General features: G+C 35.0%; 1 protein-coding gene and 1 non-coding gene across 3 annotated transcripts in view; both read right to left on the bottom strand.

Annotated features, from left to right (window-relative positions):
- Positions 1-2,193: 2,193 nt before the first annotated feature.
- Positions 2,194-25,084, bottom strand: part of LOC120089292 (protein DGS1, mitochondrial) — a 31,643-nt gene continuing 8,752 nt past the window's right edge. The window contains exons 4-14 of one of the 2 annotated variants that reach the window (XM_039046718.1): positions 20,554-20,691; positions 20,291-20,446; positions 18,392-18,586; positions 10,928-11,028; positions 9,612-9,701; positions 8,704-8,776; positions 8,598-8,626; positions 8,382-8,505; positions 7,536-7,646; positions 4,623-4,723; positions 2,194-2,669 (exon numbers count right to left, since the gene is read on the bottom strand). In XM_039046718.1, the coding sequence (XP_038902646.1) occupies positions 2,549-2,669; positions 4,623-4,723; positions 7,536-7,646; positions 8,382-8,505; positions 8,598-8,626; positions 8,704-8,776; positions 9,612-9,701; positions 10,928-11,028; positions 18,392-18,586; positions 20,291-20,446; positions 20,554-20,691 (1,239 nt within the window). In that variant the 3' untranslated portion in view covers positions 2,194-2,548. Of the gene's footprint in view, positions 2,670-4,622; positions 4,724-7,535; positions 7,647-8,126; positions 8,264-8,381; positions 8,506-8,597; positions 8,627-8,703; positions 8,777-9,611; positions 9,702-10,927; positions 11,029-18,391; positions 18,587-20,290; positions 20,447-20,553; positions 20,692-25,084 lie in introns of those variants that run through there. The other variant, XM_039046719.1, reaches the window with a different exon arrangement.
- Positions 5,889-6,098, bottom strand: LOC120089589. Its single transcript, XR_005485263.1, has one exon. It is a non-coding gene; the product is annotated as a small nucleolar RNA U3 (small nucleolar RNA).

The raw sequence follows: 25,084 nt of genomic DNA, 5'->3' as shown, positions 1-25,084 counted from the left end.
AAGAAAACTTGTGACGGGAACACATGGTCATCGCATACATGCTTAACGCATCCTGTATATTCTTCAGTCCAACACATGATCATTGACGCATAGAGATTAATGCATATCAAAAGACGAGTGCATTTTTCCTCTTCCCTTTTTCTCCGAACAACTGCCCTATCCCAAATAATCAACAAACCGAAACCTAGTTGCCTCAGGATGTAGTGGATGAAGAGACGGTAGAAATGTCCATGGGGAGAGCGGGTGTACCAGATAACTCTAGAGGCAGAGCAAGTGTATCAGCAAATTCATCTAGAGGGAGTAAGAGTAAACGACTGACATTCCAATCTGAAATGATTGACATCATGTGATCAACCGCTGATATGCAATCAGCACACATGGGTAGACTCGTATAGTGGAACTTGGATATCAAAAGGAGGTAGTTGGCGCTATATTTGCTATTGACAGTCTAATTAATGATGATAAATGCGACCTTATTCACATCATTGGCACAGACATACAAAAGACGGACTATTTTCTCGCTTTACCGAAAAAACACAAAAACGACATTGCATCCATCTACTTTGTCGAACCCTTTAGATTAACCACCTAATTTTTCAACCCAAATCCCTCTCTTTTTTTTTTTATGAACTTATTTTTTGAACCCGACACATGTTTGGTCATCTTATATTATTTTGTGATGTAAAAACAATGTAACTTTACTATACTAGCACAGTGTAAACATTGTTATGATATGAAAGGTAAATGTACTATGCACACTTTCATTTTGACATAAACGACGCATATTATATAAATATAAACCATTAAGTTATTGAGTGCTTTAACATTTATTTGTGGAACATGTTAATTTTTTATAATAATGTTATGTTAGTAATATTAAATATATAAAAAAAATCAATTCATAAGTAATTGACCATTAAAAAGTGATTATCAGATAAAAGGGAAAACATTCATTTTATTGGAACATGACATGTATTTGAGTCAAAAAAAATATAATTGTTTTGCAATTGAGTGTTCAAATTGTGTGATTAAAATTAAATATGTTACGTTCTTCAATAAAAGAGAACAAAAATGTTGTCCAATTGCCAACAAGAGTCTAGTGTTCATAATATCAACCTCGTGATCTGAATCTCACCCCACACTTTAATTACAATACATTTGCAAATATATATATATATATATATATATATTGTCCAATTTTTAAGATTATCATGTTTTATGTTTAGTTATCATTATTCAGAATATGTTTGATGTTTAGAAATGGAACATTGAGGTTCAAAAATTGAATTCAAAATTTTGTATTTAGTAAGAATATTTGTAGAGAATTTGTTATATTTTAAGAATGAAGAAAAATTGAAAAATATGTATATAGTTGAAAATTAAAATAAAAAATAACAAAAAAAACAAAACCAATTTTATTTAAACTGTACCGGATATCCAACCCAACTCAACTAACTTTATACTCCAAACACACACAACACCATGAACACAACAATTTAAATCTCTAGATAATTTAACTTCTCAAATAATAATTACCGATTCAACTTAACTCTGAACACCAAACACCCCCTTCTCGTGAAAATTAATAGTTGATCAAGTTTCTTCAGGTGAAAACCGATAGTTTTATCAAGTTTATGGTAGAAGTAGTTTAAATTCTATTTACATTTTGGTTAAGATGGTTTTATCCAATCAAATGACACTTCTTCAAAAGACCAAAAATGACTGTCCAGTTATTATATTGTTTAAATACATACAAATTAGAAAAGTGTAATAGTTTTCAGCACAAAATAAATGGCAAAAAATTTCACTAAACGTCCATGGCAAGAATAAGAATGCATATTCAAACTATTTCAAAAATTCTTCAAATTTCACAGTTCTTATTGGATAAAGTAATCCAATTACATAAAATCAACAGTGAAATATCACTAAGTTATAGTTAACTAAATTTGTCATACCAAACCAAAACTAATAAGACATCCAATTTAAGTAAAGTAATATTGAAAACATACTTGATTATATTGGGTTGAGTAGCTTAATTAATCAATAGACAGATTACATTAGTTACTAAGAAACTACAACCAAGCAAATAAAACAAGGGTACTTTGCTGATTATCATCTTTCATGAAAACAAGTATTAAAAAAAAAAAAAAAAGAAGAAGAAGAAGAAGAAGAAGAAAAAAAGAAACTACATTATTTTTTTCCCCCAAAAACAATTACTTTCAATACTATGATTAAGGTTGCCCGACATTCATGAATCCATCAATGAATTTCAACAGTTCTTTCATTTGTAAGAGTATTCTTACAAAGTTCAATACTAACATGAAGACAAATTTTAAAGTTATCAGCACAACAAAAGGTAAAAGGTCAGACATCATTGTACATCTTTCTTCCTCAACAACAAACTAATGCAGGAAACGCAAACTGGGTTTAACCAGGGGCCAAAAATGCAGGTTGAAAAAGGCATTAGGCTTGGAAGTGGGAGCAAAATTCTTCCATTAATTAAATAAAAAAATGTTCCGGGGGAGTTGAATAGAAGAAAAAGGCGTGTTTATGAACGTTTCAGGGCAGGAAGTAAACAATCGTATACCCGTTCCATGCGCCAGGTAATTCTGAGTTTATCTCTCGTTGGAAGACTGGGCTTCCCCAAATCCAGAATATCCTGCCTCAAACTGTTTACAAAGTTAGATAACAACTTTAATGTAAATGCACTATACTGCGGAAAAACCGAATAACCGAATTTAATATTTGTACAAGTGACTATTTAGTGTTGAATTCAGTGTACACTGCAACAAACTGCTTGTTCTGTCAGTTTCACATTGAAAACTCAAGTGAAGAGCATGCAATGAATATAATCTTAGGATGTGATTTATCGTAATAGCATCTCTGGTAAGATCAAGCGCAAGATTTGGGAAACTCAAATTTCAATAAACCACAAAAAGTAAAAGAACGACGAAGCAAGGAGATGATAATAATGACGGCCAGGGGTCGAGTAATTCCTTGTTTTAAAGAGGATATTTGCTTTTCTTTTTCCCAAAAAAAAATGAAAGAAAAAAAGAAAAAAAAAGTCCACAAAAAAAGGGAGAGCCAAGCAACAAACTACAGAAAGAGCCTTCAAAGAGGATGTTTGTTTCCTACTTCATGTATCTTAATCTCATAATGTGCCTGAATTATTAGATAACCCAAATTGTTTGATGTTTGGTAGAATTTCATCAAATTGCTCATCCTCTTAACTTATCTTCGAGTAAATTTACTTTGATCCCTTCTTTAGTTAAGCATATTAAAAGTCTTGCCCCGTGAAGTTCTTCTCATGTAAACTATTTTCCCTCATTTAATCTTTACTCTTATCTTTTCTAATTTCATTATGGCTAAAGGTTCCAAAGATATTAACCTCCTAACTTCAATAATGGCTCATGGGAATAAGACTGGTGATGTAGATCTACTGTATGAAAGAGATTCTTCTCATGTTAGACTATTTTCCTTCATTTAATCTCTACTCTTATCTTTTCTAATTTCATTATGGCTAAAGGTTCCGAAGATATTAACCTCCTAACTTCAATAATGGCTCATGGGAATACGACTGGTGATGTAGATCTATTGTATGAAAGAGATTTCTCATAGTTTTCTCATCTCCCAAGGTCTCTTCATAGAATGATCGCAAGGAGATGGTATTGATCAAAAGTTTTAAAAAAAGGAAAATCTCACTGCTGCCCTTCCTACTATCAAAATCTAAAACAAAAACCTTCTGTTCTTTAGCGCATTTAACTGCTATGAGGCAAGCAACCATTATGAGAGTTTTGATCAACGTCCATGGTTACAAAAGAAGGTGAGAAGGTAAGCCTGGCTGGGGGAGGAGGAAGATATGGGAGAGACCATTTTTCTTCTAGAACTTGTCGTAAGACAAAAAAAAGTGCCTCCCGAAATGCCATATTGGATAACATTCATTGCAGGCTTATATCCATCGAAGTCTGTCCCTGATTAATTTGAAGATAGGGCAGAACTACAAGGTTGCACTTGTAAACGAAGTTTTATGTAAATACTCACTGACACCCCTTTAATTTTCAATTCAAAGGATGGGATGTCCTGATGTATATGGTGTTTTGAGGTTTTTTTGAAGGTTAAAGTTTGGGTCAAGCCTCAAGTTATTTGCAAGATTGTTCTTTCAGTTTTTTTGGGTTTTGGGGCACTTCCTTGTCTTTTTTATTTCTCATTTCTGTTCCTTTTTCACTCCCATATGGAGTATATATTTCAGCATTAGTCTCTTTTCATTTATTCAATAAAAAATTTCATTTTTTGTTTTAAAATATTGTAGATAGTGTTTTGAGGGTCATGTTATAATTGTTTTGGCCCCTTCTTACCTGTAGACTATTTTTCTCTTTAAATAGATTCCTGGTTTAAGACTAAAGAGGATTTGTATGAGAAGATGCGTGAAAAAGGTAAATATAAATGAAAAGGCTACAACTCGTGACCTAGAAGATTGTCGCATGGTTTCATGTCAAATTCTGCCAAAAACAATTATTCTGTATATAATGCAGGACATGTTATTCATCTTTCTCTTCCTGGAACACATGCTGATTGGAAAGTATTGCCTAGAAAGAGAAAAGAAAAGCCGAACTAAGACTTACTATAGCCATTCACCAGTTGCTTTGGCATGCTTCTCGGAAGCATGGTACAACCGACCCAAACTATACAACAGTAACCCAAACCTACATTCAGCATCTTTTACCTGCAAATCAATGGAAAATGGAAACATTCGCAATCAGCTCTCAAGATACTCAATGAAGCAACGTGAAGAAAAACAATTTCTTCTCTTGTATATTGTGTTTGCCTTTTTGGGATGGAGAAACAGCTATGTTTGAAACACAAGTAGCTAATTAATAATATTTTTCTGTGAGATAATAAGCCTTCATTGAAAACAAATGAAAGAGTACAAAAGGGCATAGAAAAAACTAGCCCAACAAGTCCAACTGCCCCCAACCCAAAAGAAGTATCATTAAATCAACAACATTCTTGATTTGTTGGTTGGCCCTTCTCTTGCCTATAGAGCTCAGATATTATGGGCTTTGGTTTCTGAGATTTGGTTTGACGGTAACCAAAGTGTTTTTCATGATAAATTCATAGATTGGCCCAACAAATGGAGGGTCAACCCGACTACTAGCTTCTACTTGGAGTTCACAATCCAAGCATTTTGAAGATTATTCTATCCAAAATATTTTTCAGTTTGTTCATAATCTCTGAATTATTGTATCTCGTATTGGAAATGATGAGGGTGCTATGGGGGTGTCAACATAGTTGAGATTTCCGGGTGCACCTGCTGATCCTCAGTTTTCAATTTTCAGTTCTTGTTTGTTTTGGTTTGTTATATTGTCTCTTTGTATTTTGTCTCATTGTAAAGCTATTGCTCTTTTCTTATGTCAATGAAAAGTTTTGTTTCCGTTTCAAAAGAAAATCACAAATCAATTCAAAAGTTTAAGTTGAGGGATTCTGGTAAATGTAATTACATCAGTACATTAATGGTCCCCTCGATTGGGTTAGATTTTCGATCAATTGATGTATATCGGTTGATCTACTGAAAAGTTCAGTTTTGATTCAGCTGGTCTTAAGGCTTCACTTGAGTGTTCTCTTCCCAAATCTTTTGTTGACTTCTCTTTAGAGGATATATGTAATATCGGAATGTCTTTATCTTTTCATTGTAATCTTGTCTCATTATTGTTGCTATTTTTTGAGCATTCGTCACTTGTTATTTAATCAAATGAAAAGTTTCGTATCTTGTTAAAAAAAAATTGAGGAAATGATATTACAAAAATTCAAACACAAGACCTCTTGCTCCGATACCACATCAAATCACTAATCAACCCAAAAGCTTGAACTAGTGGATTATAAAGTTTTGAAGTCTGTCAGACCACCTTGCAACCATCCCAGCAGGTTGGAAGCTTGCTGAGAACGATCCCCTACAACCACCGGACCGAGGCCCATTGGTTACTAATCACGCTCTAGTCACAAGGTAGCAATTCATCCACCAGACTTTGGTTCTTGTCTCCTTAGAACTCAAGGACACAGTTGTACAACCTATAGAACAGATCCTGTTCAAGTAAGGTCGTGCTTGAACTAGTGGATTATAGTACACTTAGTTATAACAATACTTCAATGGCTAATCAAAAAAGGACCATTTAAAAGGACCAAATCAAGAGAATAATTACAAAAAGTCTTAGTCATTAGCAACCATAGAAAGATGCTTAACCCAACAACGACCACACCTCCACCTCCTCCCAAGTTTTCACAAGCTCTTAAATTTTTGTCCAGTTTCTCTTCAATGTTTAAATGACCCGGCAACCCAAAGAATCTAAATTACCCAACCTAAAATGTAAGGGTTGAGTTGGATTAATTTTGTTTTTGGGTTGGGTTAAACTTTTTCTATTTTTGTTGGGTGGGGTAGCAAGTTGGCTAAAAAAAATTGGGTTGATCCAACCCGACCCAAATTATATTTATATTTCTCTTTGTTTAAAGTTTGATTACTCTGTATTGACTAATTTGTGAATTTTTAATATTTTTCTTTTAAAATTGTTATGATATTTGTCTTTGTTTAAAGTTTGTAAAAAATATCATACATATTTGGTATTTGACATTTGAATTTTATAAGATTTTAATTATTAGTCATGTACTGTAGATAAATTTACATATTTTTAATTAAAAAATAAATAAATAAATTATAATCCGACAACCCAACCCAACCCAACCCGAATTTTAAGGGTTTGGGTTGGGTCGGGTTGGAGACTTTATTTGAGTCTTTTAGGTTGTCAACCCAATCAAACCAAATTTTCGGGTTGGTTCAGAAAACACCTCCAATCCAACCCAACTCATATATGCCCCTATCTTCAACCATAACAGCAAAGAAAAAAATACCATGGGACATTGCCCCTTATTGCGGAAGGAGGGGATGGAAGAGTGCCTCCTCCATCCATAATCCTACTCTCAAGAAGAAAGCCAGGGTCACTGTAACAAGTTCAATGTTCTCCATATTGTGGGAGATTTATCCAACCCTAAAAGCAAGGCTAAATCATCTAGACGAGTACTATATTTTGACTTTTGCAGGTAGTACAGTTTTTAGAAATTTTTGGATAGTAAGAAATAGGATTTTTTTTCCAGATAGAATAGACTTCAACTGAGCAGCATGTGTTGACATATCTCTCGAGGCGGCAAAAGGAAATAGTACAGTTTTTTCTCTACTCTTGTTTTATTTGAACCAATTGGAAGTTCTAACTTAATGCCCTTAATTTTGAAGGTTGATTTAGATTACTAGACCGCTCTCCTCTTTTCTTTTTTTTCTTTTTTTGATATTCTCTTATCTAACGAGTGTATCCCTATAGCAAATAAATAGTAAAAACTTATGGCTTAATGTGCTAGGATTAATTGTTCCATTACGTTTATATTCTCATGCTGATCTGCAAACTAAAAACAATTATTTTATAGGAAACAAAATGTGAATAAACGGAGAAGAAACATGTTTGAGAAGCCAACAAGTAGATTGAATGCCTTACACGTCCTTGGTCAACAAAACTCTGGTATTGCATAATTGCTTTCTCCACCTCCACAACTAGTAGCCTTCTCTGAAGCCGAGCAGCTCTTCCCTTCCCTTCAGCTCTAGTATCCTAAATGTCATAATGAGTAGATTTTTTTAGAGAAGAAATTTCTTTGAATAAATGAAATAAGGGGAGACCCCGACACCTAAAGGTGATTACAAAAAGGATTTTTTGCATTTGAAATTTGGCCTAGATTTTAAATGTTTCATGAAGAGAGGTGAAAAATATAGTAAAAAGACGGAGGAAGCAAGCACAATTTTCAAAATCAGAAAACTAAAAATGAAATTGTTATGAAACGGGTTTAAATAAATGTACATACATAAATATGTATGTGTATTACTTTCAATAGAAGATAAATTTAATAACCTAAAATTTCAACTAGAGGATGCTTGAGTTTGGCTTTTAGATTCTCTTGGGTAGATGGATTGTAACATCTCACTTTGTCTAGTTCCTTTTGAGTCGAAGAATTATTAAAGCTTAGATGATTAAGGCAATTTAGAAATATGAATATCTATACACACCCAAAAAATGTTCTTATGGAATTGTGGGCTTGGGGGTTTAGATACTTCGACCAAGTTTAAGAGTAGTAGGTAAGTTGATGGCCCCACTACCCACTCAACTTAATGACCATGTAACAGATGAGGTTGAGCACTCTAGTGCGACTGTGTTACTACTTCAACGTCTTCCTGGAATACAAAATCTAATTTGATAGAGGAACTCGAAAGAAAGGTAGAAATAAAATCAACATCACACTTGAATTTAACTTTAAAAGATATAAACTAAACTTGCTTTTAGTTCACTTACCTGTTTATACCAGGCACGCAAAAGCATCAGCAAAAGAAGTGAGAGAAAGAATGCGGGCAATGCAGCTAGAACAGCAAAATTGATTTCATTTGCCTTGAGAATCTGGTCAAGCTCAAGCATTGCCCTGTTTAAAAGCCATCATCATATGAAACCAAAAAAGGAAGATGAAGATTTATAATGTATTGTACACCAAAAGTTGCAACTTTTTGAACTTACGTCTCAATATCTAATTTTAGCTTCTGCACCTGCAACAACACAAACGGAAAACTATAAAGTACAACGTATCCGTACATATAGAGATAATAATTGAACATGTAACAACCTGGATAAGCAAAGCACGGGCCAGCTCTCCGCTGAGAAGATTTTGAATGGGATGCATCAGTTCTTTCTCATACCTAAATTAGGAAAAACAATGGATATCTATCATTGAAAAAAATCATCCATTAGATCAACTGAATAAACATACGTTGATATCAGATTATTACAATGTTTTTTTCATAGAAATCATGATTTCAAAAATTGCATTAATATAAGAAGAATATTATGAAATTTTAAGTGAAAGCTTCGCTAGGAAGAAAAAAACGCACACACGCACGCGCGCACACACAAATTCTTTGTAGAATTTCTGAAAATATTTTTGTGCATTTCTAGCAAAGCATTCCACATTATAGTTCTCATAGTATTTAGCCAAAGGATTTTCCGTTTCCATATATACAGGTTCCACAAACAAGCTGTAAATGCATTCCTTAACCAATATAGGAATAGCCAAGCTAACCCCTAAACAACTTCACTATCTTCCACCAAATTTGCAGAGAGAGAACGGAAGAAAAGCATCTAATGTCAAATAACATTTGAACCCCCACATGGAAATATGCATGTTGATAAATATTAACCAAGCTATTCATGTAAACTTCAATATGAGAGCCAACAGAAATGACCCAATGTGATTGAAGAACTCATTAGAAACCCAAGAGGAGAAAGTTGAATTCAGGACATAATATGAAGAATGACACACTAGTCGATGTTTAGACCAATGACTTGATGACATCAATGCTCAATTGCCAAAGCACTAATTTTGGAATCAAAGGAATCAAGAGAAATATGGTCAAAAGAAGATGCAATAACACCAATTATAAGAAACGCCAGCCTTCCTCGGTTTTCAAGAACAAATTCATGCACCTTGCAAAGTTCAACGGTAGATAAACCTACAAAAAAGATATGGAGGATAACCTGGCCATGACTATAGCAAGCATTTCTTGATATGATGCATCGTCTGGAAACTTCTGACCTTTCGTGTGCTCACTAAAAGCAAGTAACATTCTGGAAAGAAGAGGATGCTTATTTAATTTTTTTTCATTAAAAGAAAACAAAAAAACCATATGGATGTTGTTGTAAATTTAGGCCTTGTATGAGAATCGTTTATAGAATAGTTTTGTTTTCCACAATTAACATGCTAGTGAAACATGTTTCTGATAACTATTTTCTTAAATTTATTGTTTTGTTTAATGTGTTCCAAATTAACATTTCCTAGAACAAATGAAATTATTCTCTCTCCCAAAATTATGGGTTTATGAATAGTATTTCCAATATCCACAGAAACATATATAGTAAATCACAATTCTTTGAAGAAGTTTGGGAAACAATTACCGACAACTGCTAAACTAACAATTTTTCAAGACAAATTCTTAACTTTATCAACTATTAGTCTAAAGGAAAAGTCAATGCGAGAAGAAAATATCATGTGGAAAGAATAAAAGTTAACTAAATGTCATCAACCACCATCATATTGACACAGATCAAACTCAACCCATAGAGGGGTTTTTGGTATGTCCTTTGAATTTTGTCATCTTTCTCAATGAAAGTTCAGCATTTCAATCAAAGTAAATAAATAAATAGATAAAATAATAAGATGAAAGAAAAACTAGAGGGTTGTTTGCAAATTGGTTTTGTAATGGTAGTATTTGGAGGCAGACGTTTTCATTTGGATCTTGTTTTCAGCTGATTTTTACAGAGCCTTGCAGGCTGGGTTTTTTCTTGGTTGGTTTTTTTCTATTGCTGGTTTTGTTCAGGAATCAGTGCTTGGTGACTTAGGTTTGGTTAGTTTTTTCCCTTAGGTTTACAGAGTTTGTTTTGCTCGTTTGTTTTGTTGTATTGTAACTTTTTTTTTTCTTGTTTCCATTTTCAGTCCCTATCAAATTTTGTATCTTGGACTTTTTTGTTCTTTTCATCCATCAATGAAAAGTTTGGTAAATTTGGTAATTTTATTTAGTTTCCTGTAATTTGAGTATTAGTCTCTTTTCATTTTAGCAATGAAAAGCTTTAATTCCTTTATTAAAAAAACAGATAATTGTTTTTTTTTAAAAAAAAGATAAGGATACAAAACTTTTCACTAAAATAGTTTTCTAAAAAAATCTTCGATTTTACCATTGGAGAAAGACCTAAGCTGTGCAAGACTGACATTTCTCGTTTCCAACAATAAACTGGAGCTCAAATTAAATAGTTTAGTTCTCACTTGGAGAAAAATTAAGCCAGTGAAAGACAATCACCTGTGCAGCGAGTTAGCAGTTAATTGAACCTCTTGAACCTCCATGACACCTTTATGTCTCTTTCTAAATGTATCAAAAAGTTCGTCTCTAATTGAAATAAGCTGCAAAGTACGGAGTTAGAATATCAATTCCATAGAGTTTTTGAATTGTCACTTCAGTCATTGAAAATCAATCATTATAAGTTACATTAATCAATCGTTGATGCCCTATATCATGGGAACTATTACATGGAAAGTCTCACTACATCAAACATCACTTTCTTCTGCCATCAGCGACTTTGGTAAAAGAAAGTTGCCTATCGGCGACTTTGGTAAAAGAAAGTTGCCCTGATTAATCTAGCTCAATCTACAATGCCGTATTAGTGCAAAACACTCGGTAGAATCTGTCCAAAGTTTCAGTCAAGATTTGATAAATCAAGCTTTAAGTTCTTAGACAGTGGGATTCTGTTAGGCCACCAATAGGAAGAAGGGTAAGGGTAAGTTGGAAGATGATAGGGAGACAAGTTTGTTACATGAGGAGTAAGGCTGAGGGTTTAAGGGAATGTCGTGTGGGGACCATCACGTTGTTAATTCTGATGGGGGGAAGAGAGTATATAAAAGGAGAATTGCTCTAGTTTACATTTTCATGCTTTTAGAAAGTTTAAGAAGTATCTCGCGGGAGTCCTCAGCCTCTTCAGTAGGCTGATAGTATTGTAAAGCCTTCAGACTATTTCCATTTTCCGCTATATCAATACACAGTAAGGCGATACCTTACAGATTCCCTAAGATCAAGCTAAGAAACACTAGCAATCATCTACGATATAGTCTTGCAAACTGCCACTTTCCTGTAGTTGATTCATAACCTCTAATTTCCATAGAGCAAAAACCTGGCAAACCCTTTTTTCAAATAAGGGACAAATTTCATTGAAGTAATGAAATAAACAAAATGCAAAACCCCCTTTCAAATCCCTTGTCCCTAACCCACGTCCTCTTTAATCTAAAACAGTTGGGCACCATTTTAAGGGTTCACTTCTTGGAAGGATTGAATGCAGTCCTAACAAGGCTTGTGAACCTAATCTAGGGAGAATCTCCAGCAAAGCAATCCTCAAACTAATTCTACAGTCCCTAAGATTCAATGCACGAGACAACCATTTATCAGACTAAAACCAACCAAGCCGCAAGCATCAATAAATCTCCCAAGCATTCAATGTTTCTATTTCTTCAGCCCTCTCAACCCAACAAGCATGTTTCATCAATCAATACAAGAGCTCAAGCTGATGGCTTATGATAAATTTAATTATATCAACATTTTAACAATCTCCTTCACTTGTAATTATATCAATACTTTGTAGAAGACCAAACAAGTGGAAATTGATATTAATTGGGAAGAAATGACATTACAAGAGTTCAAACACAAGATCTCCTACTCTGATAATATAATATATTAAATTGGATTAAAGAAAATTTAATTATATCCATACCTTAAAAAATTTAATTACATCAATACTGTTGAATATAGAAAATCTCCTCCTACCTTGTACCTATGATTTTATTCCCTGTAATTAGGGTTTATTTTTATTCTTACCATATGTACATTATGTACATTTTTTTTACTGTTATAAGTTTTTCCATACTTAGCTATCATAGTTGTATATATAAGGGGTACTCCCTCTTGTAAAATCATCACAAGAAATAAAAAAAAGAGTTATGTATTACAACATGGTATCAAAGCCATCTTTTTGAATCTTTTCTATAGGTTTCACGTCCGAAACCCTAGAAAAGAAAAACAGAACATTGAAATCTCAAACATACCGATTTCCTTGAAGCAATGCATCAGATTCCTTGGAGCTTCACGTCCGAAGCAAATTCGTACTCCGACTCTCACGAACGGCCGGCCAAAACGCATCAAATCGCGTCTAAACAGTTAATCGGAACTAATCGAAGCATTCTCGGCCGAAAACACATTCTTCGACCGACGACCACGAAGCTCGTTCATCAACCGAAAGTCGTCAATTGTGGCTCAAAGTCGTCAACCGTGGGTGCCGATTCTCGTAAGCCTCGTCTCCAATCGTGGGTGGCCACTAATCGTGGATGCAGAGTGACAACCGATTGCTGAACCGGGTCGATAAATATCGTGGGTCGGATCGTGTTAAGGAGGATCGTGAAGAGTCTAGCAATTTTTAACCTAATTCGGTCGGTAAGTTTTTGTTAACCTGATCGGGTCGGGTCTGGAGCAATTTTCAGGTCTGGAGCAGCTCCTTGACAAAACCGGGTCTGGAACATTTTTGAACCCAATTGAAACCGGGTCTAGAGTGGGTTTTTTGACAGAAACCGAGTCTGGAGAGTTTTTTTTATAAGTTTTCCTTTTTTTTCCCTATTTCGTCCTTAATTTCTTGTTTTGCAAATCATCTATTTTTCTATGGCATCCATAAATTCTAACAATACTGAAAGGACCATTTTTCCAATCACTAATCACAAATTAAATGGAAGGAATTATCTACATTGGTCACAATCAGTCATGATGTTCATATGTGGAAAAGGAAAGGAAGACTACCTGTCAAGCAAAAATCCTATCCCAGACCAAACTAATCAAAGATACAAGACATGGAAAGCGGAAAATAATATGGTTATGTCATGGCTAATCAACTCCATGACGACAGAGATTGGTGAAGGATTTTTACTCTTCTCAACTGCAAGCAAAATTTGGGAAGCAGTCCGTGAAACTTATTCTGATCAAGAAAATACTGCAGAGTCATTTGAAATTGAAGGAAAAATTCATGAACTACAGCAAGGGGATATGCAAGTCACTCACTATTTCACTCAACTATCTCGCATTTGGTAGAAACTGGATGTATTTGAAAGCCATAAGTGGGAGTGCACTGCAGATGAAGCTACATTCAAAAAGATAGTTGAAAAGAAACAAGTGTTCAAATTCCTGCTTGGCCTTAATAAAGAACTTGATGAGGTACGTGGTAGAATCTTAGCTATTAAACCATTACCTAATATCAGAGAAGTGTTTGCAGAAGTAAGAAGAGAAGAAAGTAGGAAGAAACTAATGTTAGGAGTGACTGCAAGTTTTGAATCTGAAGGATCAGCCTTATTTGCTCGAAACCTTGGTAATGAGGTACATACAAATACTCACGATAACCATTACAATCGAAACCAGAACTACACAGGAACTGAGAATTGGCAACGAAAACCAAGACCCATGGTGTGAACACTGTAAAAAAACCAGGACACACTAAAGAAGTATGTTGGGATATTCATGGAAAACCTTCAGATTGAAAGCCCAACAAAGGTGCAGGAAACAGACGTGGAAAGGCCTATCAAGCAAGTACATCATCAGAAGGTAACGTCAACCCTGAATATAATGTGTTTACTAAGGAACAGTTGGACCTTCTCCAAAAATTATTCGGCCAACCGAAACCTACTCAAAAAACATCAGAAACTAGCATAGTAACAATGGCACAATCAGATAACTTTCTTTGGGCCCTTAATGCAACCAAAGAAAATTGTAGTACTTGGGTTATTGACTCTGGTGCATCAAATCACATGACAGGTAACATCTCACTTTTAACTAACTACACACACTGTAAAAGTCAAATTACTGTGAAGATTGTCGATGGTACCTATACTAAAGTAATGGGAATTGGCAGTGTGTTTGTATCTAAAGATCTAGTATTAGAGAATGTGTTGCATGTCCCAAATCTTAAATGCAATCTTCTTTCCATAAGCAAACTAACGTCTATGAAAAACTGCAGTGCAACTTTCTACTCACATAATTGCATATTTCAAGATTTGAATTCGGGAAAAGATAATTGCAATGCTAAGGAAACCTCGGGTCTCTACATACTAAATGCTCTTAAGCCACAAGTCAAGGAGTTAGTCTTAGCAAATCTCGTTTATTTCTAAAGACTATTATGATAGTGCATCTAGTACATCTAATTTTGTTGTCTCTAAAGATAATTATGTTTAGTACATCTACTTTTGGTTGCTTTTAAAGAGCAATTATGATAGTACAATAAGTTAATGGCATAATCGTTTAGGACATCCCAATTTTCTATATTTGAAACGATGTTTTCAGATATTTTCAATAAAAGTTCTCAGGTGTTTCAATGTGAGTCTTGTGAAATGGCAAAGTTGGCTCGAATCCTTATATCCGGTAAGCACATTAAAACCCTCTTATCCCTTTTCTATGATGCATAGTGATGTTTGGGGACCTAGTAGAGTTCAGAATGTAACAGGAGCTAAATGGTTTGTTTCATTTATCGACGATCACACTATACTTACTTGGGTGTTTTTAATGAAAGAAAAATCTGAAGTTACTTCCATATTCCAGAATCTGTTTGCCATGATTCTCAATCTCTTTAACACCAAAATCCAAATCCTTCACACTGACAATGTTAAGGATTATTTTAACACTTCCTTGAAAAACTTTCTAAACGAAAAAGGTATTGCCCACTAGAGTACGTCCTAACACTCCCCAGCAAAATGGAATTGCGGAGAGAAAAAACAGACATCTCCTAGAAGTTTCTAAAGCTTTAATGTGTCACGCTAACACCCGCCAATTTTTTTTGGGGAGAAGTGGTTCTAACAGCCACCTACCATATTAATAGAATGCCCTCTCGAATATTAGGCTTCAAAACTCCCTTAAAAAACTTAAGGAAGTATTTCCTCATGATAGATTATTTTCTCAAGTCCCTTTAAAAATATTTGGTTGCACAGTTTTTGTCCAAGATCATAGACCCAATAGGAGTAAGTTAGATCCTAAAGCAATAAAATGCATCTTTCTTGGTTATGCTCCAAGCCAAAAGGGATACAAATGCTACTCACCAACTACAAAAAGGTTCTATACATCCATGGATGTAACCTTCTTTGAAACCCAACCTTACTTCAAAAAGCAAGACACCACTGAACCTCCCACCCTCATAGAAAATGAAAAACTTTTGGAAAACGAAGGAAACAAAAACTAGATCTCATTGAAGAGAGTGCTCCGTATGTTCCTTATATACATGAAATCGATATTCCCAATCAAGACCCACCAAAAAGTAGGAAAGATCCTATAGTCTATACTAGAAGGAAGAACACCCTTGAACATGTACCAGTATTCAATCAAAATCCAACCAAAATACAGGAAAATCATGTCTCCAACTCCACAGCTGAAACACCTACTGAAGACATTGATCTTCCTATTGCAAAACGGAAAGGGGTAAGAACTTGTACGATGCATCCCATCCAAAACTACCTGTCCTACAAAAACCTATCTCCCAAGTTTAAAGCATTCACAACTATACTATCCCAAGTTTACATTCCAAACAATGTCTATGAAGCCCTTAAGGACATTAATTAGAAGCAAGCTGTATTAGACGAAATAAAGGCCTTGGAAAAGAACAACACATGGGAAATAACAGACCTACCTCCAGGAAAGAAAACAGTAGGATGCAAATGGATCTTCACCATCAAGTACAAGGCTAATGGAGAAATAGATAGGTTCAAAGATAGACTCGTCGCCAAAAGAGTCATCCAGTCCTATGGCATTGACTATCAAGAAACATTTGCCCCGGTGGCAAAATTAAATACTATTCATGTCCTGTTTCCCCTAGCTATGAATAATGATTGGATTCTTCACAAATTAGACATAAAGAATGTCTTCCTTAATGGAGACTTAGAAGAAGAAGTGTATATGGATATACCGGCCGATGTAGAATCTACTCAAACCATAAATAAGGTATGCAAACTCAAAAAATCCCTATATGGTCTAAAACAATCCCGTAGGGCGTGGTTTGATAAATTATCAAAAGTGGTAAAGGAAAACGGATACTCACAATGTCAATCTGACCATACTCTCTTCGTCAAACATTCTTGCACGAGTAAAATAGTAATTATTATTGTCTATGTAGATGACATTATCCTTACAGGAGACCATGAAGAAGAAATAAGAAATCTAAAACTTTTCTTAGCCAGCCAAGGAATTTGAAGTAAAAGACTTAGGCAACCTTAAATACTTCCTAGAAATGGAAGTGGCCTGCTCAAAAACAGGCTTGAGCATTTCTCGAAGAAAATATGTCCTTGACCTATTAAAGGAAACTGGAATGCTTAGATGCAAGCCTGCTAATGCTCCAATTGACACAAACAATCACATAATCAAAGAAAACAATCACAAAATGGTTAACAAAGATTAGTATCAAAGGCTAGTTGGAAAACTGATTTACCTAACTCACACAAGACCTGATATCTGTTTTGCAGTTAGCTTTATAAGTCAATTTATGAACAGTCCAACAAAAGACAATATGCAAGCTGTATACAGAATACTCAGGTACTTGAAAGGAACTCCAGGAGAGGGATTATACTTTCAAGAAATCTAAGAGAAGAAACATCGAAATCTTCACAGATGCCGATTGGGCAAGCTCAAAAATAGACAGAAGGTCAACTTCCGGATATTGCACCTTTGTTTGGGGGAATTTAGTCACCTGGCGAAGCAAGAAACAATCTGTAGTATCCAGGAGCAGTGTCGAAGTAGAACTAAGAGCTCTAGCTCAAGGAATATGCGAAGGAATGTGGCTCAAAAGCATTCTATCTGAACTCAAAATCAAATCAAAAGAACCAATGGAGGTACACTGTGATAATCAAGCTACTATCAGTATCACCAAAGACCCAGTCTATCATGATCGTATAAAGCATATGGACATTGATCGACACTTTATTAAAGAAAAAATTGAAAACAAAAGCATCTCACTCAACTACATACCTACCAAAAGGCAAATTGCTGACATACTAACAAAGGCCCTATTCAAGAATATGTTTGAAGACTTAAAAACCAAGCTGGACCTAATCAACATATATCGCCCAGCTTGAGGGGGAGTGTTGAATATGGAAAATCTCCTCCTACCTTGTACATATGATTTTATTCCCTGTAATTAGGGTTTATTTTTATTCTTACCATATGTACATTATTTGACTGTTATAAGTTTTTCCATACTTAGCTATCATAGTTGTATATATAAGGGGTGCTCCCTCTTGTAAAATCATCACAAGAAATAAAAGAAAGAGTTATGTATTACAACAAATACTTAAACAAAGCAACATTACAGACCCCTGATCCCTCCAAGAAACCAATAATATTAGCATGCCCAAAAGAATCTCTAAGCTCTGTCCATAGATCCTTTATAATGGACACATACCACAAGAAAGGTCATCGTGCATAGAAAATTCAGTAGAAAGAGAATACCCTCGATCACCTCCTCTGCGAACAAACACTCAAAACACTCATATTGAGAAACAAAGCATCTCCTCTCACAATTGATAAATGAAAAAAGATCCATTATGACATGAAGAGAGACTTCAAAGTTATTTAAGCCTAATAATCAACCATAACCGAAGACCAAACCCAAGAAAAATAAAATAAAATGGTAAAGAAAATAGACAAAGGTGCTCCAAATTTCCAATCATGACAAAGAAAACCAAATCCAAAAAGTAAAAATAATACCGGTTGTTCTACGTGATCCTTGAAAAAACTAGCTGCTGAATTATGTGCTTCACGAACCCAATTCTCAATGTCATTGCTCCCCGTTAAACTACTATGTTGTATAAGCCAAACAGAACAGACTGAAAGACCAATCGCACCACAAGTGTATCTAAGCCAGTATTGAGTCAGTTTCCTTGGCTTTCGATGTTTACAAACCTAAAAAGGAAAAGACAAGTGCACATCAATACCTCATAGTAAGGAAAGAAAAAAATACAAAAAAGAACCATCAGAATATGAGGAAAACACACTTAAATGAACACTGCTTAGTAAGTATTCATAAATTATCAAATTAATGCATCACTGTAGGGAATAACTCTATGATGCTCCATAACTTTGTTTTCAATACCAACCTGATGAGGGAGCATAGTAATATTTGTATTAGTATTTTGTGTTAAACTATGAATAAAATTATATTTAATGTGACCCATTAGCTTAAAGCGTTTACGTTGGTTAATGATTTAACATGGAGCAAGAGTCTGTATGTTTGGACAACTATATTGACTGTAATTTCTTGTCAATTAATATTCAACGTCATCAAAGTTTTGCTTGTTGAATTATGGTCTGAAAAGAATCAAAGAATGTTTCATGAAAAGTACACTCCTTGGTTAGACCGGTTCGAGACAGCTCGGCTCACCGCTTCCTCTTGTAGCACCCTTTACAAGTCTTTTGCAGACTTTTCTCTCCAAGACCTAAGTCAATTTAGGCTTTTATTTTTCCAGCACAATAGTTAGCATTTAGCATTTTGTTTGTCTTGGCATTGTAATGGAGGGCTTCTAATTTTATCATCGTATTTTTGTTTGATGTTGTGTATTGGAGATGATGATGGACTAATGGGGTGTCAACCTAGTTGAGATTCCTAAGTGCACTACCTAATCCCTAGGTTTAATTTGGTTGTTGGTTGTTGTTCTAGTATTTCTCTCAATATATTTTTTTTTCATTATATCAATGAAAAGCATTGTTTCCTTTCAAGAAAAATAATAAATATTATTATTATAATAATAATATTCAACACCACGTACTAGCCTCATGCCAATTTCAAGCCCAAAAGTGGAGCGTTATATTATGACAAACAAATAAATTTACCAGAAATTCAGGGGTGATTTAACAATTTGTATTATTGTTAATATCTTAGACATCATGCCCTTTATTGTCTTCTCACATTATTTACCTTAGATGATCCTTGTACAGTATATAAATTCTGAAGTGACTGGAATAAAATATAATGATTGTCTCAAATCTTAGGTGATTATATATCCATAAATAGAGGTGTGGCCACTGTTGAGTCAAAATTTCACTAAATTGGTAGTAACGATATTGCTATTCCTAGCTTTCATTGGGGTTGACAGGGCAGGTTATGATCATTTAATTAAAAATTAAAAAGGAGAAGGAGAAAACACTACAATATAAATTGATCGATAAGATTTAGCATAATAAACATTACATCAACTATTTAACAATAGTTGCTGCACAAATCATGAGAACTAGAGAGAGACATCAGACTATTACATCAAAGTCAGTGCAAAGAATTTTACCTTGTAGGTGATAATACTACTACTTAATCTCAAATTTCTCAAGCCGTCACCGTAAGTGACAGAATTGGAATGCATGACAACGTTATTTGAGCTATATTTCCAGCAAAATAGTAAATGTGCTTATATAGTGCATGCTTAAAGGTGAGTTGTAAATGATCAAACGGCTATGTAGTAGTACCACTTTATCCCCTTTGATCTGATAATTTGTGGCCACAGGTCTCAAAAAGTTGAAACAAATAAGATTGAAAGTATTCTTGTTGATTAAAAAATAGTTCAGGGGTGGGAAATTAAATTAGTAATAATAGGAGCGTCCAAAATGAGATCTTACAAGAATAGATATGAAAGAGTCCAAGTTGTGAAGGTTCTGATAAAGCAGGTTGATAGCATCACCAATTTCACAACCCGTCCACTGAGATCCCTCCTTGTTCACATCTGGTACTTTTTCAAATAGAGGAATTGAAAAGCTTCCATCGGTAAAATCCGTCTGCATGGTCATTTACAAAGTAAACATAGGGAACTGAAACATGAAATTAGAATAATTTCTGCTTCAGCATTTTTCACAATAAAGTTAACAAAAAATGTCAATGTTACAGGATGTGTTGCATGCAGTTGACAAATTGATGCCTCTAGATCGAGAAATAAGCCATTCAATGTGACCAATAATGATGGTAAGGGATTTTCTTGACCATTTACTGCCTCTGCCCCAATTTTGTCAATTTCCATAAAGACCTACAAGAACCATAAAAGAATAAAATCAAAATAATCCGACCAGAAATTGAGAGAGAGTTAAAATGTGATGTTAAGCAGCTAAACTGTTATTATATCACAGGAAGGAAAGGCAAACGACAGGGAGAAAAGTTCTGAAGCGATCAGCAAGTTTTTGTTATCTTTGAACGCCCTTGAAGTTTCTCAATCACTGGCTCCTAAGTCCTAAATAGTTTCTGAAAAAATGATTTCCAGCCAACCACTCTGAAGGATTATTTTTTTCTGATAAGAAACTATTTCATTGATGAATGAAATCTCTTATAAACAAGATTACAAAAGGTTCCTTCAATTAGATACGAAGATTCCTCCAACCGCTCTCAAGTTATAAGAAACTACTACATTGATAATTACTATTGACCGGATACAAAAAAAAAAAAATGTGAAGGACCAAACGATTTCCAACTACTGCATTTTTCTTTTTTTTTTCTTTCTCTTTCTTTTAAAAAAAAATACAAAACATCTGTTCATTGATAAAATGAGAAGAGACTAATGCTCAAAGTAAAGGAAACCAAAAGAAAAAAAATTTCAAAATTTTCAAGACGAGTACATAGAGAAGAAAAGGACTAAGCAAGAGAAATAAAATCAATATAGATCTAATGTGAAGAGGCTTGAACCCTAAACCAAATTTTCGTTGCTGAATGTCCAATACTTTTACAGTAAAATCTCTTAGGTTGATTTGGTGGACTCCTCGGTTATATTTCAAGCCATCTTTATAAGGTGATTTGGTTGGATTCTTATACAAAGAAAATAAATATTTTTCTTTGGGAGCTCAGTCTTGGAGCTAGTAACACAGCTTCAAAGATGTATGCGTTGTTTGTCACTCTTCCCATCTTGGTGTATTATGTGTGTTGCTCACTCTGAAGATCCGGGACACCTTTTTCTTCATTATTCTTATGCTTTTCGTTATTGGGCCATTATTCTTGATGCTTTTTGGTGGTCCTTGGATTTTTCAAATTCTCCATATGAGTTCCTTGCTTACATCTTTGATGGTAATCCTCCATGGAGAGAAGAAAGACTCTTTAGCTAGCTCTTAACACAGTGTTTTTTTGGTTCCTCTTTGGGTACTCTTTGTCCTCTTTTGATAATTATATGATAGTTTTTGGTTCTTTTTTTTTTACAGTTTTATGGAATTGGTGATTTCTCATGTACAGGTGTAAATGTTATTAAATTTTTTTTAACAAGAAATAAGTTTTTTGTTGATATAATAAAATGAGACTAATGCTTAGAAGATACAACCCATTTTCTGATTGTTTTTTGTATGTGATTTTCCTCAAATTCTAGGGTGGTGGATAGGAATAGGGATAGAATGTGCTGGAAGATTGATCACTCGGGTAGGTACTCTACCAAATCCACGTTCTTAAATTTGACTAAGGGGGCCATGACATAGTTAGCTTTATTTAGAAGCTTAAAATCCTCAAAAAAGTGAAGTTCTTTCTGCAGTCCCTTGCTCGAGCCTAAATTGAAGCTTCAAAGGAAGTTCCCCAATTGACCCCTTTCTCCATCCATCTATTGTCTGTCTTAGAGAAGTGGAAACAATGGATCACTTGTTTCAACATTGTGAGTTTCCTTCTAAAGGGCGGCTTAATCTCTTTAATACTATTGGGGTGGAGGGTTGTCTTCTCAAGAAGATTGATGAATGGATGTTGGAAGGTCCTGATGGTGGAAGCTTTTATGGCAAAAGAAAACGTCCTATGGAGATGTACTACCCGTGCTCTTTTGTGGTGCCTTTGGTAAAAAGCCAATATTTGAAGATACGTTTGCCTCTTTTGATTCTTTTTTACCTTTTGTTCAACATATCGCATCTTGGTGGTGATAAATTACACCAAATTCTTTGTAATTATAGCCTTCTAATGATTGTTGAGGGTTTCCTTTATTAGTTTTGTGGGAGGGGGTTTCCTCAACCCTCTGCCCTTAGGCTATTCTTTTGTGTTCTTTTGATGATATATTTCCTATTAAAAGAAATAAAGAAAGGAAAAGCTGATTTCTTGTTAGAAATTTTTCATGTAATCTACCTATAGGTGTTTTGGAGTTTACTCCTTTTATTTTATTCTTCAATTAAATCTGTTTTCCTTCTTGAAATAGAAAAACAAAACATTGAGAACAAATGAAAGAAACTGGTCCGAAACTTATGACTCCATCATTAAAAATTCTCCTATTCCACCAAGTCCAGACCAATCAAAGAAGCCGATCAAAACCACACTAAGCTACTTGGTTGTATCCTTGGAGCGCAAACCAAAAATCTCACAAGCAAATCCCTAGTCCAAACAAACAAGGAAAAAGGAGGATAAAATGAAACACCTCTGCCAGCTTGTTCCACAGAATAGATGCCTCTAGGCAAAACATGGGGATGGACTTCACTCTTCAGTTTCCATAGACTTTCCATATGGCCGCAGTGACCAATAACCCCTCACAAGCAAATCCTAGCCTTGGCAAACTAGGAGGTGGGGGTTTTTTTTTTCTTTTCTTTTCTTTTCTTTTTTAATGAAAGACCAACCTTTGATTACAGAAAAACAAAAGAATATAAGGGGCATACAAAAAATCAGCCCCAGAAAAGGAACCTATCTTGACTGAAAGAGGCTTCTATATAGTTAAATGAGACCTAAGGAACAATTACAGAACTCCATGACCACCGAGGCTCAAAGAGAAACATTAAACCTAATGAGGACCCAAATCTCCTTCCAAGACCTCTTGACCCCTCTAAAGTACGATTTTTTTTATAAGAGACGATTTCATTGGTGTATGAAATTACAAAAGAGGAGGGAGAAAAAAAACCTTGAGCCAAAGGAGTTACAAAAGACGTCCAATTGGTCAAGTGAGAATCAAAACTATAAGACATGAAGTATTTAGACAATTTACACAAGTGATAGCAATAAAAATAACATGTTCTATGAAAGGGTCTATTTGTTGATATTTGTCATTGAACATCCAGCTATTTCGTTCAAGCCAAACCAACCACAAAAAAGATCTAACAAGGTGCATCCAAATGAGTCTCTTCCTTCCATTGAATGGGTGACCCTTGAGGGTGAGGCATACGAAACTAGAGATGTCTCAAAGAAAAGCCACATACCAATTAAAGGTACTAAGATCCCAAAATCTTTTGGAGAAAGAACAAAAGACGAAGAGGTGGCTTGGTGTCTCATTGCTCATCCTGCAAAGTGTGCACCAGGCAGAGGAAATGGTCATCAAAGGCAGACGTTGTAGTTTTCATGAGTGAGAACAGCCTTGTGTGATAGTTTCCAAATAAAGAAGTTTATCTTTTTGGGAAGCGGTCTGACCAAATTGATTTGTAGGGGCCCTCGCATATGTGGAGTTTGTATTTTGTTTGGAGGCAATCAAGGATTTCGTGGAGATCCCAGATGGTTCAAGCTTCCAGAACCATTTGTCGTCTGATTATTGTGGCGGGAAATCTGTTAATAAGAGGGACAAAACAGCCCATTCACTTATCTCCAAAGCAGTAAGGTTCCTATGGAGTTTTAGGTCCCAACAGCTCTACCCTTTCATGAATCGAAGACCGTAGCCTCCTAGCAAGAGAGAGAGAGCAAAAAGGTTAGGGATGGCAGCATGTAAAGGGGTAGAATTCACCCAAGTATCTGTAAGACCCCTAGTCTTGGGAATAATAGAATTATTAGTAAATGTTAGGATAAGTATTAGAAGGGGCAAATGAGTAATTAGATATGAAGTTTGTTAGGGATTTTAGTTATAAATAGAAGGAGAGGGATTGGAGGGGGGTGTGAAGAATTTGGTGGGAATTTCCATTTGGGAATTTGGGAGAGACTATCCCTCTCGAAAGACTAGGGTTTATCTTGTTAGTTTGTGAGTTTATAGCATATTTCAATACATTTTTACTATATTTCTATAATTGAATTGTCCTTTAGTTTTTCTATATCTTTTAGTACCGTTCTTGTTAGGAGGGTTCCTAACAAATTGGTATCAGAGCCGTTCTTTCTTGGGAGAATTGTTTCGCTATGGATCGTGGTCAGAGGCTAGATTCAAGGTTGTTGGAGATACAAGAAGAATTGAAGGCAATACAACAAAGGATCAAGGAGTCTCTGCAAAGAGATAGAGAAAGAGAAGAGAGAAGGATGGCAGTCACCCAAATAGAGAAGGAGAACCTTGTTCGGAAACTATTAAGACGAGTTCGAAGAGTGGCTGGAAGGCGACGATCGTACCTGAGAACACCTCCGAAAAAGCAAGGAAGAGTCAATCGACAAACCAAGAGGGAAGGAACGAAAGAGATATCACCAAGAAAGACAAAATTAGAACAAAAGCATACGATCAAACTTGTTGGAAGGGAACAAGTTCAAAACAATAAAAAAGGAGGTAAGGATCAGAGAATTCGAGAGAACAAATTCGATAG

This window comes from Benincasa hispida, chromosome 10 (assembly GCF_009727055.1).
Source record: "Benincasa hispida cultivar B227 chromosome 10, ASM972705v1, whole genome shotgun sequence".
In the NCBI taxonomy this organism is placed as follows: Eukaryota; Viridiplantae; Streptophyta; class Magnoliopsida; order Cucurbitales; family Cucurbitaceae; genus Benincasa; species Benincasa hispida.
The sequence above is the reverse complement of the archived record's forward strand: the minus strand, read 5'-3'. Positions and strand labels throughout refer to the sequence as shown.